At 33.7% G+C, this 18,173-nt stretch overlaps 1 protein-coding gene across 4 annotated transcripts in view; it reads left to right on the top strand.

Moving 5' to 3' along the window:
* The window catches only part of Rbm44 (RNA binding motif protein 44), a 31,301-nt gene extending 13,509 nt beyond the window's left edge, over nt 1-17,792 (top strand). For 2 of the 4 annotated variants that reach the window (XM_071619330.1, XM_071619328.1), the window contains 11 exons: nt 624-807; nt 902-924; nt 1,055-1,139; nt 2,356-2,470; nt 3,082-3,210; nt 5,824-5,903; nt 6,012-6,085; nt 7,005-7,290; nt 8,895-9,040; nt 9,167-9,312; nt 17,011-17,792. In XM_071619330.1, the coding sequence (XP_071475431.1) occupies nt 624-807; nt 902-924; nt 1,055-1,139; nt 2,356-2,470; nt 3,082-3,210; nt 5,824-5,903; nt 6,012-6,085; nt 7,005-7,290; nt 8,895-9,040; nt 9,167-9,290 (1,246 nt within the window). In that variant the 3' untranslated portion in view covers nt 9,291-9,312; nt 17,011-17,792. Of the gene's footprint in view, nt 1-623; nt 808-901; nt 925-1,054; nt 1,140-2,355; nt 2,471-2,793; nt 2,825-3,081; nt 3,211-5,823; nt 5,904-6,011; nt 6,086-7,004; nt 7,291-8,894; nt 9,041-9,166; nt 9,313-17,010 lie in introns of those variants that run through there. The other 2 variants (XM_071619329.1, XM_071619331.1) reach the window with 2 other exon arrangements.
* The last annotated feature ends 381 nt before the right edge of the window (nt 17,793-18,173 follow it).

Raw genomic sequence — 18,173 nt, 5'->3', positions numbered from 1 at the left:
GGGCAAAATAAGAGGTAGATTGTAACTGGGTTTATTAGCTATCTTGGGGTAATAAGAATTTAAAAATAATACTTATGAGTTTTATGGATGGGTAACAAGTGCACTGTTGGAATGCTGAATCCAGGGAAAAGATAGGTTCAGTTTTTCTTTATGAACTCCAAGTAAGGATGCAGTCATTGAGAGGGTTTTGTGTGACATTCTACCACATTCTCTAGATTATTAAGGGAAGGGTTGCTTGTACTGATCCTAGGGAAAAAAAAACACATCTGGTCTAGCCAGGCATGGTAGTACACTCCTGTAATCCCAGCAGCTCAGGAGGCTGAGGCAGGAGGATCACAAGTTCAGAGCCAGCCTCTGCAACTTAGCAAGGCTCTAAGAAACTTAACAACATCCTGTTTTCAAAAAATAAAAAGGGTTAGGGATGTGGCTCCATGGTTAAGTGCCCCTGGGTTTAATCCCTGGTAGAAAAAAGAAAAAACACATCTATTGTGGTTCATTTTTTTTTTTTACTCAACAGTTAAAATTTTAAAATCTAGTAGAGTTAGAACTAAGTGAATAATATTAGTGTTAAATGGATGATTTGGGCCTAAACAATTTATTTTTGTGAACTTACCTTTCAACAGGAATTTGCCAAGTAATTCTGCTAAGAAAGAATTAGGGTCAGCACTACTATCTGTTTTGGAAGACTTAAAAGTTAGATATATGAATTTGAAAGAAAAAATACACAAGGGCATACTACTGGAAGAGCTGCCCCCACTGTCAGTAGAATCAAAATTATTGTCTGCCTTCTCTACTTTTGCTTCCAGGGTATGTATATATGTTTTAAGAATAAAAATTATACTTTATTTAGACGGAATACATTTAAACAAAAGTTTTTTTCTCTCCTTTTTTCTGTTTCCAGTTGGTAAAAGAAGAATCACATGAGTAAGTTATAATTCATCTAATTTAGAATTTCTTTGATCTTACAACTGCTTAATTCAGTTAACTTGGGCTTCTCTGTTTTGGTCCCCTTTTGGAACATGGATAAATCCTTTAATGATGCCTATCTGTTTAGCTTTTCAGGAGCAGATTCGGAACTAGATAATCAAAGTGCACCTGATGTTGATGTTTCTCCAGCCCTAAAAAAGACACTCTCTCAAGTGAGATTATTTTATTTAAAGTTCATCAAGATAAATATTTTAATTTTATGTCCTAAGTAAATTGTAACTTTCAGAAACCCTCACATTCTACTTTTTATTCAACTGGCTTACTTTGTGTATTACCATTTGAGTCATATAACCAATTGGAAGGAAAATAATGTTGTATTTAGGTCCAGTCCTGATCAAGATGTCAGCATGATGAGTAGAGTGACCATGTGATTACCAAACCTGGGGTTTTATTTTTTAAGGCAATACTGGGGATTGAACCCAGGGCCTCGCAATTGCTAGACAAGTGCTCTACCATTGAGCTACATCCCTAGCCCTTTCTGTTTTATTTTGAGACAGTATAATTGCCTGGGCTGGTCTTGAACTTTGATCTAACTGCGTCCTGAGTAGCTTGAATTTCAGGCATATGCCACTATACCTGGCTTCAAACCTGGAACCTTTGGGGTTAAAAGAAAATAATGTTAATAACTGAGTGTGATGATAGATACAAACCTAGACTATCTCAGGAAAAACATGATCCCTTTAGGATTCAGCAGTCCCTAGCATGGCACACACACAAAAAAAGTACAATATGCAAAAAAAATGTAACCTTATTTTTATAATCGTGGTTTTGATTTTAAAGCAATATGTCTTTTAAGTTGGAATTCCATTTTAACTGGTTATTTGTGAAAGCCGGTGTAGTGTATTGTTTCCAAATTTTAACTACTAATGTACTATTTTCACAATTTACCATAGCCATATTTTACCTATGTTAGTTACTCTGATTACTCTCTCTTTAAGTAAGTATAAAAACAATTTCACTATTACATAATGGGAAAGAAATTTTACTTCTCATAAATGGAAGGTATACATAAGCACATACTCTAAATTAAATATATAAAGTTAACATAATAAATATTTATATATATTTTTTTCAAAAATCATGTCAAATGCTTCTTGTGTGTCTATGCCATCATTGCCCAATAATAGTCATATTGGCACATAGTCACTGTATATAGACTGGCTTCAAATACTAATTCTTGTTAAATGTCTGACATAAACCAACAACTTAGATTCAGTTTTCTCTTCTGTAAGTCAGATTGATAATGATTTTTTTCTCTTGTAACCTTCATTATTGGGAGGGATAAATAATGCTTATGCAGAGTGCCTATCGTATACTAAGAGAATAATAATTGTTAATCCATATTATTTTTATTATCTTAATCCTCAGATGTCTTTATTATCTGAAAGTAGTCATCCTACACAAGATCCAACACCTGAGAAAGACAGTTTTAAAAATGGTGATATAAATGTAGGCTTTAGTCAACTGAAACTTGATGATAAAGGTCAGTATAATAATGTATTGTCTTGTTGCCAGAAAACAATAATGTTTAAAATATTCTTACTATTCATTACTTTTTTCCTCTAAAAGATTTTGATCTTCCAAAAAGATCATTAATTTTAATGAAATAAAGAGTTGCAGCATTCTTACTTCCTTTAGAAATGTTTTTTTAAATATTTATTTTTTAGTTGTAGTTGGACACAATACTTTTATTTATTGTATGTGGTGCTGAGGATCGAACCCAGGGCCTCACACGTGCTAGGTGAGCTCTCTACACTGACCCACAACCCCAGCCTGATGTTACTTTCATTCTATTATATAAGATCATCTTTTCTTCAGTAAAGGACAACTCAAAAAAGTAAGGCTTTTAATAAGCTATGTATCAGTGTTAAAGAAAATTTAGGAAGCAAATCAGATTAAGAAGAATGTTATTCAGGACTGCTGAAAGCCTTTCTCAAAATATTTGTGCTTGGTTCTCTTATTTTACTAATTTTAACCATTGGATTTATACATAAAACTGGTAGTCATCAACATTCTGATTTATATTTTTAGATAACTTTTCATAGGGTTAAACATTATTCATAATTCATAGTTCATTATATTTAATATCTTAAGAGTACAGAAATTACCGTGAAATCAGTGAAGACTGGTTTGATGCTAAAGAGAACCTGACAGGAGCTGACTTCTCAGGAATACAAGAAAACCAAATTGAACACGACAAATGGAATCCAAAGTTTACACAAGGTTTGTTCTTAATAGTTGACTGAGAAATTCTAAACTAGTTTGTTTGAAAATAGTGCTTACCTATTTTGTTTTATTGGGAGACTGAAATAATATTTTGTTTCATTTGGTGGCTTTTCTTATATAAAAGAAAAGTAGCCAGTTGGAGATCATTTTTTCAAAAGATTAAATCAGTATTAAATGTTCCTTTCTGCCAGGCATGATGGTTTACACCTATATCCCTGCAATTCTGGAGGTAAGGCAGGAGTTATCTGTTTCAAGGCCAGACTCAGCAACTTAGTAAAGCCCTAAGCAACTTCACAAGACTCTATCTCAAAATAAAAAGGGCTAGGAGGGCTGGGGCTGTAGGTCAGTGGTAGAGCGCTTGCCTAGCATGTGTGAGGCACTGCGTTTAATCCTCAGCACCACATAAAAATAAATAAAATACAGGTATTGTGTTTGTCTACAACTAAAACTATTTTTTTTGAAAGGGCTTGGAATGTGGCTCAGTGGTGAAGCCCCCAAGGGTTCAGTTGCAGTACCAAACAAAAAAGGGCACTCCTTTTTCAGAGAACTACTTAAAGTTTAAATCAAGAATTTAGTTAGCAGGTAGAACTATGCCATTCTCTCCCTCCTACTGAAGGCCACCCATCAGTACTCCTTCAGGGCATCCTTTTCTTCTGAACCTTTGGCAGGTATCTTCCAGGGGAGGATACCTGGTGAATCAAACCAGCTTCCCAGTTTCCATCAGTCAACCAGTACCAGTCTATCAAATTAGAGATGAACACCATTGCTTTTCCTTACTTTAATAATAACTACTTAAGGGATGTTTTCATCTTTATATAGTCCTTAATTGCTTATAATTGGCTTTTCTTTAGTATCCATGATTATTGCCTTCTGTCATTCTGATGATGTTTATGCTACCTTCCTTTATTTTTCCTATCTACTTCTTTGGTGTTTTTTTTTTTTCCATAACAGTATGGTTTTATTGGTTTTTTTCCCTACTTTTAGAAATAATGCTTATTAAGATTTTTTTAATATTCTTTTTTTAGTTGTAGATGGACACAAAATCTTTATTTTTATGTGGTGCTGAGTATCGAACCCAGGGCCTCTCACCTGGGAGGCAAGCGCTCCACCACTGAGCTACAGTCCAGCTCTAAGATTTTTAATAAAATATGAAAGTGTAAGAAAATTCACCAGGTATGGTGGTACACACACTTCTTATCCCAGCAATTGAGAGGCTAAGGCAATAGGATCTCAAGTTCAAGGCTGGCTTTGACAACTTAGGGAGAACCTATCTCAAAAAGAGTCTTGGTGGTAGAATGCCTCTGGATTCAATCCCCAGTACCAAAATAATTACTTTCACTTGAGTTTCTCAAATCTATAATAACCACTCTGAATATTTTAGTGACCATTTTTTAATGTGCTTATTGTACATATATTTAACACACCTACAACTTAAAATAAAGGGCATCATATTATTCAGTTTTATTGTAACCATTTTTTGTCTTTGCATTATTTTTCTCCATTATCATTTATCATATACTGCATGTTTTGGTTCTTTGGCATATTAACTGCCTTTCTGTATTCATATATTAGCTCACTAATACCAGGAATTTTTGTTTAGCTTACTGCCTATCTCCAGTGTAAAATTCAGTGTTCAACCCACAGGAACTTCAGTAAATATTTTTATTGGACTAGTGGAAAGTGAGGTGGTAGGTAGAATGTACATCTTCTGAGTCTCATGCTCAGACTTTCTTTATTATGCCATAGCTTTTTACTTTTCTCACTCCACTGCAAAAATCTAAATTATAAAAATAAATGTTATCACTGTTTTTCTTTAGAATACATTGTTATACACTCAGATTAATAAAAGAAGTAAGTTAAAGAAAAGGTTATTACCCAGAGATGAAGGAACTATGCCTGAATTCAACACCACAACTTATTAGATTTGTGATCAGTACTCTTGAGACCTCAGTATCCTCATCTGTAAAATTAACATAGCAATAACTACCTCACAAGGTAATTGTGAGAATTACGTGAAATGATGTGTGCCAGGTTTGGGAGTTGATAGTCACTTGAATCTGAATTCATGGAGGCCTTTTTTATTTCAAACCAGATTCTCTTAACAAGAGACCATAGTCTAAGAATTTGGAGTATTTTTATCAAACAAGAAAACATCTGAAATTTAACCCTAGTTTTGTTATTTCCACAATCATGCTATGTAGCTCAAGTTATTTCTTTCTTTCTTTTCTTGTGGGCCCTTGCCATTATCACAAGTATCTGCTGTTGATACTTACCTGATATATAAAAGTATTTTTGGTGTGCTATCCCTCCAGCAAAGGACTATTCTAGAAGTAACTTGTGAACCAAGAGATAAATGATATTTTTCTTAGTTGTGATGTAACTGATATATTTTTGAGTTCCAGAGGACGTAATCAGTTAATCCAATCTCTAAGATGATGTGATTAAGGCCCAGAAATCTTAAAAGTTATACTTCATAAGGCTCTTGTCTTCAAGCGAGTGCTGATATTTGCTCCTAAATTTAAAATAAGCTTTGTGATTGGGGAGGGGAACATGAAATATTTTAAAATGTCAGTGTCATTTCTGTTGCATATTATGTCTTTATATAAGCAGAAATGAAGAATGTTGAACCCTTACGAAGAGATAAATGTTTTCTGATACATGTTGGTGGTCTCTGCCCTTCGGTGTCTGAGGTATGCCAGGATTTCTCTTTGAGGCTTCATTTTTAAGTTTATCGGTTACTCATATTATGATTATTTTGTTTCTCTACCTTTCAACAACTTTTATTTTTCTTATTTTAGGCTGATTTAAGGTCTCATTTCCAGAAGTACCGAGTTTTTGAAATTTCAATTTATGATTCTTCTACTAATTACAGGTGTGTTTCCCAAATTCACTGAGTTTTCATTACCATTTGTCTACTATGCACCAGAGATTCTGAACTAGATGTGAACCACATTGTTGAGAATATCAAGGGCTACTCCCACAGGAGATTCCCAGAGAAGTGGAAGGAGATACATAGACAAATAGCTGCAGTCATTAAATGGTGCTATTCTTTATCAGCTCTTTCTGTGTACTCTTCAACTTGTCATTTGTGGTATACAGAATAGTTCTTGATTTTTGTGTAGTTTATCTTGAACATACCATTTACCAGGGGAAACAGTGCATTATTGAAGAGAATGAGCTCTAGAAATAGATGACTGTGATTCATCTCCCAGCTCCATCAGTAATTCCATGCTTGAATTTGGGCAAGTTACTTATCTTTGCTGTACTTTAGCCTCTTTGTAAAGGGAGAATAATGGTACCTTCATAGCATTGCTGTGTATTATAAATATACATAATAGTGGGATTTGTTGTTGTCTATTTGTATGTGCACAAAATCCAACAATATAATTTGATCAGTTGTATTCACTAGTTCCTCCCCTTAAATTGTGCTTTGCACCTTTTGAACCATCTGGAGTTTGTGCCTATATGTAAGAATTAATTTTAATTTTTTTAGTGTGGCTATTCAGTTGCCTTTAAACCAGGAATCTGTAATTCTTTTATATGTCAACTTTGCATATTTAGAACATTAAATTTTAATATAAAATAAATAGGTAAGTCATAAAAACCTTACTTTTATTTTTTCTTTTTAATTTGTTTTATATTTAATTATTCTGAATAAATATTCTTGTACCAGGTATAGTATATGACCTTTTTACTTTTAAGAGCAGATATTTTAGTCAGTAGTTACAGAATTGAGTTTGAGGTAAATTCATTAACAAAGAACTTTTTCATCTTCTACTTTTATATTTTAGATATGCGTCTCTTGCTTTTAAAAAAAACAGTGATGCAAAGATGGCTGTGAAAGAAATGAATGGAATGGAAATAAATGGAAAATCAGTAAATGTGAGGCTTGTTAAAACTCCTGGAGAATATACATCACCACTTGCCTCCAAAAATGGGAATAAAGTTGGTTTGAATAATTTGGAGAAAAACACCAACAAAGAAATGAATGCCTCCTGCATTTCTAAATTGCCCAGAACTAGGCCACGGCAGCTGGGATCTGAGCAAGACAGTGAGTTTTCCCCTTCGGACCAGAAGGTTAGTTATTAATTGGCCCACAAATGGTCTCATATATGCCTTATTGCTGTAAATACCTTTGTACAATAAACAATTACAGTATTGACAATCTGGAATTGTTGGAAGGAGAGCATCATCAAACTAAATTGTTTTAAATCTTGACTCCACCTAACCTGTTTTTATACAGCTCCAGTTGCTCTGTGGGGGTGGAGCAGGAGTGGAGTGGTTTATAGATCTAACCAAAGAAAAAACTCATTCTTTTTAACTAGGCTCTTGGACAGTCCTTTGCAGATCTTATCTCCCTATTTCTAAATAGTACTAATTTACAAGTAACTAATTACACTTTTATCATCCTTTTTTTTCCACAGCTAGACTTATCTCACAATTCTTAAAACCATAAAATGTAGTCATTTTATAATCATATGCCCTCACTTTTACTTCATCAAGGTCTCAAACACCACATGGAAAGTGACAAAGTTTGCTTGTTCGCTTTCATCTCTCCACTGCCCAGCAAAATTCCTGGTGCCCTAATTACAGTAAAATTTACTTTTTCTTGTCCATGACTTTAGACAAATGCATATCAATAAATATCCACCACCATAATAAAAATAACAAACATTCCCATCATTCAAAAACAATTCTTTCATTTTCTGATTTGTTTGCTTTGCTCAGCTGTGTCCTTTATTCTGTCCTCTCCTGATTCTTAAAATTCTCCCATTCCTTCTCTATACCATTAGTGATTCTCATTTTCACTGAAACCTTTTCTTTCCACTTGTAGTCACCTAAAACCATTCCTAATCCTGATAGGATTTTCACTTGACTTTGCATTTCTTTGAATTTACCATCCTTATTTGTGCAGTTTTCATTGCTAGACTTCTCAATGAAGTAGTTTTTTGCCTCCATTTATTTGATTGCCTATCTCCTTTATCCTAATACTCTAAATTCAATCTCAGAAATTTTACTTGAACTGTTCTTTCCATTGTCACCAACAACCTTTTTACTGATCTTTCCTAATATGCCTTCTTGAGCACTTGGCCTCTGGTCATCACTTTTTAAAACACCTTTCCTTTCATCTCACACCTCCTGGTTAGGATGGATTTGGGGGTACATAGTTTCAATCCATAGCAGGAAGGAAAGTAAACCTGGGTTATATTGGGACTGTGACTCTTGCCCTCCTCTCTCCTTTGGTCCATATCTTTCCAGGGAATCTGGGCTCCTTCTCCTTCTCTGTGCATGATGTTTTCTCTGCTCATGACTGCTTTTTTTTTCCCACTTGGCTTTGTTTTGCTTAATTTTAACTGCAGTATTTTCATTCAGGCACCTGTGATTATTTGACTAATTTGTTTGTTTCATGTTCCAGTTTTATGTTTTTTAGACAGATAATTCCACTGACCCAGCCTGTGATTTTGGTGTTCATTAGTTCAGGAGAGACTACAGTCTTGGTCCAGTGAGCTAGGCCATGGGGTTGGCTGTGGGTAGGAGTATGTGTATAGTGAAGTTCCTTTTACCATCTTTGTTAGACTATAATAAGTTTTTTTTTCTTCTTTATCTTTCTAAGCAGTTTCTTGGCCCTTTTTGCTTTTTATCATATTTTCAACATTTATTCATTCTATTCATTAATTTAGGGTGTTAAGAAGAATTGTAAACAGATTGAATCTGCTCATTTATTACCTGAGACACCTATTCAATTTATACCTCCAAATACATTGAACCTTCGTAGTTTTACCAAGATCATGAAGAGACTGGCTGAACTGCATCCAGATGTCAGCAGGTAGTAACTAAAATTATATTTTAACAGACAATATAAGTAAAAAATAGTTAAGTTCTATAACTTAGTCATATTCAGAATGCATTACTTTGGGAAAAAAATGCCCATGAATGTTTTCTTTTTGCATAGAGACCATATTATAGATGCTCTTCAGGAAGTAAGAGTAAATCATAAAGGTTTCCTGAATGGCTTATCTATTAGTACTATTGTGGAAATGACTTCATCTGTTCTGAAAAACTCTGCTTCCAGTTAGGAATAAACAAAGCAATAAAGAGGTAAAGTAACCATTTTCTTTGATATTTAAGTATTACTAAAGCATTTTAAGTTATTGATTTCATTTTCTTTAGAAATAAAAAGAATAATTTTAAATTAAAATAGTAACATAAAATACTAAATTTAAAAACCAGTATTGCATTAAATAACTATTAATTCAAAGCCAATTACCTTAAAATTAATTAACTTAAACATTTATCATCTCACAATTTGCAGATTGGGATTCTTAGCTGGGTGGTTTTAGCTCAGAGTCTCACCATGTTGCATTCAAGATGTTGATCTGACTGTGGTAATCCGGAGGCTGGCTGAGATTGAAAGCTCAGCTTCTAAGAGGGTCCATTCACATGGGAGGCTTCAATTGCTCATCACATGGACCTGCCTTTCCATTAGACTCGTTGGATGTCCTTACATGTGGCAGCTGGCTTCCCTTGGGAAAGTGAGAGCACAATGGAAGCAGCATTGTCTTTTGTGGACTGCCCTTAGGAGTTGCAGTCTGTCATTTTGCCACACTATTAAATGGGGATCACTAAATCTAATCCACACTCAAGGGGAGGAGAATTAAGCTCCACCTCTTGAACAAAGGCAACAAAGAGTTTGTGTATATTTTCTGAATTTCTACAGATTAACGTAGAATTTCTTTTGCAAACTAGTGGATCAGGTCTTTTGTTTCCAGCATAAGGTATCCAGGTAATTCAAGCCAACTTTCTACTGAGAACAGCTAGAAGCTCAATATATATATTTTTTAAAACAATTTTTGTTTGAAGACATTGAAGAGCTATCAATATAATGATCAATTACGTGGCTAATGTACAGAAAAGATATTCTCAGAGAAATATGCTCAATGTTTGGAACCAGTTTCTCCCTGGTATTTGCTAAGGAGCAGCTAAAGGGACCCTTTTTGTAACGTTACAGCTAGAGGAATGGAGACTTGGTAGACTTTGTAGGGGGTTGGGATTCCAAAGGGCTGTGCTCTAGGAGTAAATTTGAACTAGAACTAATTTGTTTCTCAGAGGGGCTGTAACTCAGATTTAGAATTTATTCCCTAGGTAGGATTGAAATGATCTACAGTTATTGCTTTTGCCAGATAACTAAGAGAAATTAAAATAAGAATTCTTTGTAATAAAGTAATACCATTTTAGTTCTCAAATTATTTTTGCCAGAATTTGATACGTAATAGTTTATTTTGTGAATAAGAGTGTACTATAAAAAATAATCATAAAGAAATAAGCTCATGTGAATGAAAAATAACTTTAAAATGTGGTATATATACATAGTAGAATATTATTCAGCCATAAAAAAGAATGAAATTATGGCATTTGCAGTAAATGAAAGGATCTGGAGACTATCATGCTAAGTAAAATAAGCCAATCCCAAAACACCAAAGGCCGAATGTTCTCTCTGATATGCAGATGCTAACACCCAATAAAGGTGGGGGAGAAGGGAAGAATAAAAGTTCATTGGATTAGACAAAGGGGAATGAAGGGAAGGAAGAAGGGATGGGAATAGGAAAGACAGTAGAATGAATGGATACCTTTCCTATGTTCATATATGAATACATGACTAGTGAAACACTCTACATCATGTACAATCACAAGAATGGGAAGTCATACTATGTATGCATAGTTTGTCACAATACCTTCTACCGTCATTTATAACTATAAAAAGAACAAATAATTTTTTTTTAAAGTTACCTTAAGTACTAGATAATAGAAACTAAACCAGAGAGATTCTAGGTATTTGTCAGAACCACTTTAAAAAAAAAATGCCTGGGACTAGGGATGTAGCTTAGTATGATAGATCACTTGCCTAGCATGTGTGAGGCCCTGAGATCAATCCCCAGCACTGCAAAAACAAAAACACATGCTTGCTGAGAGTGATGGTTCATGCTCAAGGCCAGCCTCAGCAACTTAGCAACATCCTGTCTCAAAATAAATAAATAAATAACAGCTCATTCTCATGAGACACCATCAAAAAATTTTACAAACATAAGATTGTACATCCAGGAAAAGAACCATCAAGAATAACAGTAAAATATTTTCATGAAAATAAAACTATAGTGGGCATGTTGGCATATGCCTATAATCCCAGCTCCTCAGGAAGCTGAGGCAGAAGTTGGAGGCCAGATTGGGGAACTTATAGAGACCCTGTCTCAAAGAAAAATAAAAAAGGGGTAGGGATGTAGCTCAATGGCAGAGCACTTGCCTAGCATGTGCAAGATCCTGGGTTTAATCCTCAGTACTGCAAAAAAAAAAAAAAAAATCTGAAATAACTTGTTGCTTTAGAAGGAGAGACACTCTTAAAAAATAAAAATACTAAAGAGTGTTCAAGAAAGAAGGAAATTTGATTTTAAATGAAGGTTCAGAAGTGCAGGAGAAATGAAGGTCAAAAAAGAACAATTATGTCCATACTGACTGTATAAAACAAGAATAGTGGTATTTTATAGAGTCTATATGATTAAAATATATGACAATACTAGTATATACAAGTTGAGAGGGAAATAAGTATTCTTACTGTTTTAAGCACCTTGCAGTTGGGGAAGAGAGGATAAAATGTCTATGTTAGGTTCCCAACCATTCCCCCAGGCTAGAAGGACTCAGCATGAAACAGTGTATAGGTGTACACATAGCTGTAACTTATTATAACATGATACAGAGCAAAATCAACAAAGGGAAAAGATACCTGTGGTGAGTCTGGAGGAAACCAGATGCAAACTTCTAGGGAGCCACACAGGGTGTGTTTGATTTCTCCATCTACTAGGGAAACTCATTAATGACTCAGGGCCCAAGGATTTTATTGGGGATTGGTCATGTAGGTACTCTGCCTACATACCATAGTCTACACTCAGAAAGAAAGCAGCTGTTTAGCATAAACAGATGTTTATATAAACAGTTTCAGCACAGTGAGGCAGTCATAACTTCTGGAAAGGGGAGGAACCTCTTGAAATCCAGATTTCCAGACACTAGCCAAGGGCCTACCTTGTAAGTAGAATTTTCTAAAGACGGCACTTTTGGGTCTCTCTTGCTGTGTTAACTCTCTTTTCTACACATGCTGTTTGATATGAGACTTTGATAAACTAGCGAATGCATGTTGTATTCTGCTGAGGGGCCTGCCCTTCCAGTATTGACTGGGGAACTTGAGGGTGTGGAGAAACCCCTCTGGAGATAGTTTCAGAGAACAGTGTCTGCTTTATTGCACAGCAGAAATAGCTTTTACAGAGGGTATGTCTCAATTTACATATAACAGTCATGATAGGCCAGAGGTGACACACCTCTTAAGGGAATCAAGACACCAAGAGTCCAGAAACGGCCATGTAGGCCAGCCTTGCAACAGCACGGGAATAACTTCTTGTCAGGGGAGCAAAGAAATGGCACTTGCCAGTGTTTTGACAGCACTTTGCCCCAAAACACAGCGTTCTATGTTAGGACTTCCCTGCTGTATAATGAGCAAGATAAGCATTCCTCCGTGTAGGTCCAGGGTTAGGCCCTGCAACAGTAATCTTTGGAGTAACACTTAAAAGAACAAATCTTAAAAACATGCAAATATAGAGTTGGGTCTTTTACCTATACCATATCCAAATATTAACTCAGAGTGGATCAAAAACTAAAACTGTTCATAGAAGAAATGAGTACAGAGTTTCAGATCGGGAAGAGGAAAGAGCTCTGGAGATTGATGGTGATAATGGCCATACAGCAGTGTTAACATACTTCATGAGTGTGAACCTGCTGAACTGTACATTTGAAAGTAGTAAATTTTATGTGTATTTTTCTACAAAAAGAAAAAATATATAACTCCCATGATGATACGGGTGAGGAATTTGAAGTATTAAAAATAGTACAAAAGTAGTTTTTTAAAAAAATAGAATAAAAAGACACAGAGCAGTCAGGATAAATAGGAGGAACTTAGATGATGAAAATGCATTTATTTCAGTAAATACAATTGTAGATGAACTAAAAGACTTGATAGATCAACAGGTTAGATTTTAAAATGTCAACTACAAATACATAGTATTTCTAGATACCACCTAGAAGTATTAGGATATGAAAAGGTAAGAGTCTGGAAAAAGAAATAACTATATTAACACAAAAACAAAGCAATAAAATTATCAAGAGAGATGTTCCATTTACCAGGAATAAATAATAATTCTAAGTTTGTGTACATCTAAAATACCTTCAAAATATATAAGACAGATATTTCCAAAATTGCCAGGAAAAATGATTGTAAGTCTGTGATAATAATAGGAAGTTTTTAACATATTTCTCTTATAGAAGCAAGCAAAATGGGCTGGATTGTGGCTTAGTGGTGGAGTGCTCGCCTAGCATGCATGAAGCACTGGGTTCAATCCTCAGCACCACATAAAAATAAAAAAGATATTGTGTCCACCTAAAACTAAGAAATATTTTTTAAAAAGCAAGCAAAAAATATATCAGTGATGATACAGAACATCTGAACTACTAAAAAATAATCACTGGACTTAACTGGTCATATTTAGAACACAGTATTCCCTAAAATGAAAAAATAAATAAAGTGTCTTCGAGTCACCTGAAATGTTTACAAAATTTGACTATATACTAGACCATAAAATAAGTCTCAAAAAATACTAAAAGAATGAAAAAAGTATATTTCTGACCATAATACAAATAACCTAGAAATCATTAATGAGAATAAAAATAGGAAAACCCCATGTTTTGAAATACATGTCTAACCAATAAATGAAGGAATTCATAATTAAAACTGGACTATATGTTTTAGTGAATGATGATGAAAATGCTCCATATCAAAGTTTGTGGGACACAGAGCTGTGCTATAACTGAAATGGATAGCTTTAAATGCCTATGTCATAAAATAAATAACTGAAAATTAATGAGTAAAGTGTGCAATTCAAAAATTTGGAGAAAAAAGAAAAAGTATAAGAAAGGAAGAAATTAAACTCATCATCTGTATGTACAGCTAATTCTATATATAGGAAATCCCATGAATTCTACACATAGACTATCAGAATTAAAAAGGATTTCTGGATGCAAAGACAGTACACAAAAAAGTCAGTTGCAATTCCACATACCATATAATGTCGGAAAAATGGATTTTTAAAAAAGATAATCATAGTACCATTAAAACTATCAACTACCAGGAATGTATTTAACAAAAGACTCAAGACCTCTATTTGAAAACTATAAACAGAGAAATTAAAGAAATTCTAAACAAATTGAGGGTTGTATCTTCTGTCTGGATTAGAAGACTCAATAGTGTAAAGATACCTGTTCTCTTCATCCTGTCCAATGCATTTAGTGCTATCCTGATAAAATCCTAATCATGTATTTTTGTGGAACTAAGTAGCAAGCAGATTCTCAAAATTATGAAAATACAAAAGGTCAAGTATAGCCAAATGGTTTTTGAGAAAAATAAAGTGGACTGGTTTTATCATATGTTGATGTTATGAAATGATAATATTATTTTTGTGCAAGGAAAGACAAATAGATCAACTGAACAGAAAAGAGAACTTTAAAACAATGACATAAATATGTAATCACTTGATTAGCATGAAGGTGGCATCACAGAATAATAGGGAATAGAACAGTCTTTTTAATAAATGATTTTCTCCATCTGACAAGAAATTTTCACCAATCAGATTGGTAGACATTCTGCTGTTGGGACAGTCAGTGCAAATGAAAGGAAAATCATTAGTGCCTTTAAAAGTCATACATGTATTTACTTTTTGACCTCAAAATCTCACTTCACCATTCTGTCAGAAATAAATTGGCAGATATAATGTCTCATGCACAAGGTTCTTTGGCAGAAGATTAGAAACATCTACATATTGACTGTTAGACAAAAATAAGAAAAGGTCTGAACACTAATGGAGTAAACTTCTGTCAATGTTGTTTATGTAACTAAATCAAGAGAAATATATGCAATCTACGTTTTAAAAGGGAGAAATATGAGTATAGGTACACATATTTACTTTTGTTTGTAAGAAGAAACTGGAAGGAAAACCTGATAAAATGATTGCAGGGAGAGGATGATATAGTGATAGAAACAAAAGGTCTCATATACATTCATTCTTGGTTTTGGAAACCTAAATGTTTTCCATTTGCTAATATAAAAGGAAAGAGAAAATAATTTTAAATGAAAACAAAACTAAAATGAATGAAACTACTTGTATAACCATATAAAAGAAAATAATTATTGCATTTATTTTTTAGGTGTAGATGGACACAACACAATGCCTTTATTTTTATGTGGTGCTGAGGATCGAACCCGGGTCCCGCCCGTGTTAGGAGAGCGCTCTACTGCTGAGCCACAATCCCAGCCCCTAATTATTGCATTTACATGTTTATTACATTTTAACTATTCTTCTAGATATATCACATATTCTAAGTACAACTAGAGCTGTAAAGAATCATAAATCATAATAGTAACAACACTTTGGAACTTTTTAAAAATATATTTATTTTTTAGTTGTAGTTGGACACAATACCTTTATTTATTTATCTTTATGTGGTGCTGAGGATCGAACCCAGGGCCTCGCGTGTGCTAGGCAAGTACTCTACCGCTGAGCCACCACCCCAGCCCCAACACTTTGGAACTTTATATAGAAAACATAATTATGTTAGAAACTGATATCTTTGGTATACAAGAAGAAAGGTATAAAAATCAAAAGCTAAATTTAAATTTCTGTATTATTAAACTTGAATTGAAAATAATATTAAGTCATGATTCTGAATTTCAGAATTACCTGATTGTAGTTTTATCTATTGAAAACACTCCGAAGCCAATGAGAACCCAGCGACATTGAGCACAACTAACATCTAGATTGTTTCTCTGAATACCATTTCCTACTACTTTTGTCTTTGATCTTTCCAGCCACACATTTAAATAGTGCTTTATATTTACTTTCTATCTTAACTATCATCTTGCTTTTATTTTATCTCCAGTAATCTGTTAAGTCTAGTCTTGATCATTTCCAAATTCCCAGATAATCATTTTGTTACATTTGTTACTCTTTATGACCCATTCCACTCTTAATTAAATCATTGTAAAATTTAAAGCAATCAAAAATGTACATATTTTCACATATGTGTGCAAAAGTCTATATACCAGGTCACGATATATAAGGTTTCCCGCACCCCAGAAGGCTTCTATGTGCCCCTTCTCAATTATTACCCTGTATACTACTACTAACCTTTTTTTGACTTTTGGATGCTGAGAAGTCAGCTGAAATAAAATTTCCTGCCTTCCAGGAACCTGAATTCTAGAAAGGAAAAGGAAATAAAAATATATTTTCAAATAATGATACATTCTACAAAGTAGAATCATGGGCTACAAAATAATGAGGGACAGGATGTATGTCTACTAAGGTAGCTTAGGTGCTTTACAGTGATAGAAGATGACACCTGACCGCATTGGATTTTCTGTTAAAACACTGTTAATAATTGCTTTTTTTCTGTAAACAATGTCTGAAAAGTTTTCTGTGTATAATATCTGGCATCCTTCAATCTAATAATAGAGCTTATTGATATAATAAATCAAGTAATAGAATTTAATTGTGAATTAACACATATGATATTCATGTATAAGTGAGTCTTGATAAGTTTAGTAGTAGTGTATACTAATAACTAAATATATGCTTTCCTAGAATATTAGGTTTAGCAAAATCAATATATTTCATTGTTGATTTTTCCCTTCTGTTCTTAACCCTATAGGATTTCCATGGAAATCAGAGTGCCCTTCTTCAGAGAATGTTCTGCAGCACTTAGAAAAAAGTTATGGTAATAGCAAGATACAATTAAATAACCTCAGTAACTAGCCTTAGCTGTTAAAATATTTTACTTCATATCCCTCCATAATTTTATCTTTTTAAACTTTATTTCAAACTTGTTACTTAGAGACTTAAAACTGCATATTTTGGATCAGAAAAAAGGTCATGTCCATTTTTTAAAAACCTTTGATAAGTCAATTTAAAAAAAAAAACTGACCTAGAAAAGGTTTATTGATATCATTTCATAGTTCATTAACTGATATCCATACATAAAACTGTAATTTACCTTAAGTTCATATATTAGCTGCAGTTTTTAAATGTCTAAAAGACCCTTAAATTGGACCATAAGATAATAGATAGTTTGAATTTATAGAAATAGAAAATATTGTCACATTTATTTTTAAGCTCAAAGACAAGTAAGTCACTGCTGTGATATACTTAATGCATATTTCCAACTTCAGTATGAAACATTCAATTGTAGTTTTCCTGTTTTCACAGAGAAGGGTGACCCATGTGTGTTTTGGTCTAGTACTGAAATTTAAATGGTTGTCATATTGCTTGCACCTGTTCTGTGATAAGTTCTTTTGTATTAGTGTATAAAGTGGAACACTTTTCAAAGGCTAATTTGGTTCCCTATCTGATAGGAACATAGGATATAAACTTCTTTAATTGCTTGCTTTTTTAAAGTACCAAATATGTACTTCTTAAAGTTACATGTTTAATAATAATAAGTGTTTAAATGTTTAGAGCATCCAGTGTATAGTTGGTGTTACTTGATTACAAATTTCCCACTTAACATTTATATTTGATGTACTTAAATTTAATAAAGGCAGCTAATCTATAATTCCACTGTAAATCTAATACTTTCTGGAAGTGCAATGGGATTGTCCAAGTGTGAATTAACCTCCCAGTGTTATGTGGACTACATAGGGTGGTAAGACCAAATATTAAACTGCTAGATTTCATATTTTTCCTCTTTTATGAGATTTTTTTTAAATATTTATTTTTCAGTTGTAGTTGAACACAATACCTTCATTTTATTTATTTATTTTTATGTGGTGCTGAGACTCGAACCCAGGGCCTCGCACGTGCAAGGCAAGTGTTGTG

This window comes from Marmota flaviventris, chromosome 11 (assembly GCF_047511675.1).
Source record: "Marmota flaviventris isolate mMarFla1 chromosome 11, mMarFla1.hap1, whole genome shotgun sequence".
NCBI lineage: Eukaryota > Metazoa > Chordata > Mammalia > Rodentia > Sciuridae > Marmota > Marmota flaviventris.
The sequence above is the reverse complement of the archived record's forward strand: the minus strand, read 5'-3'. Positions and strand labels throughout refer to the sequence as shown.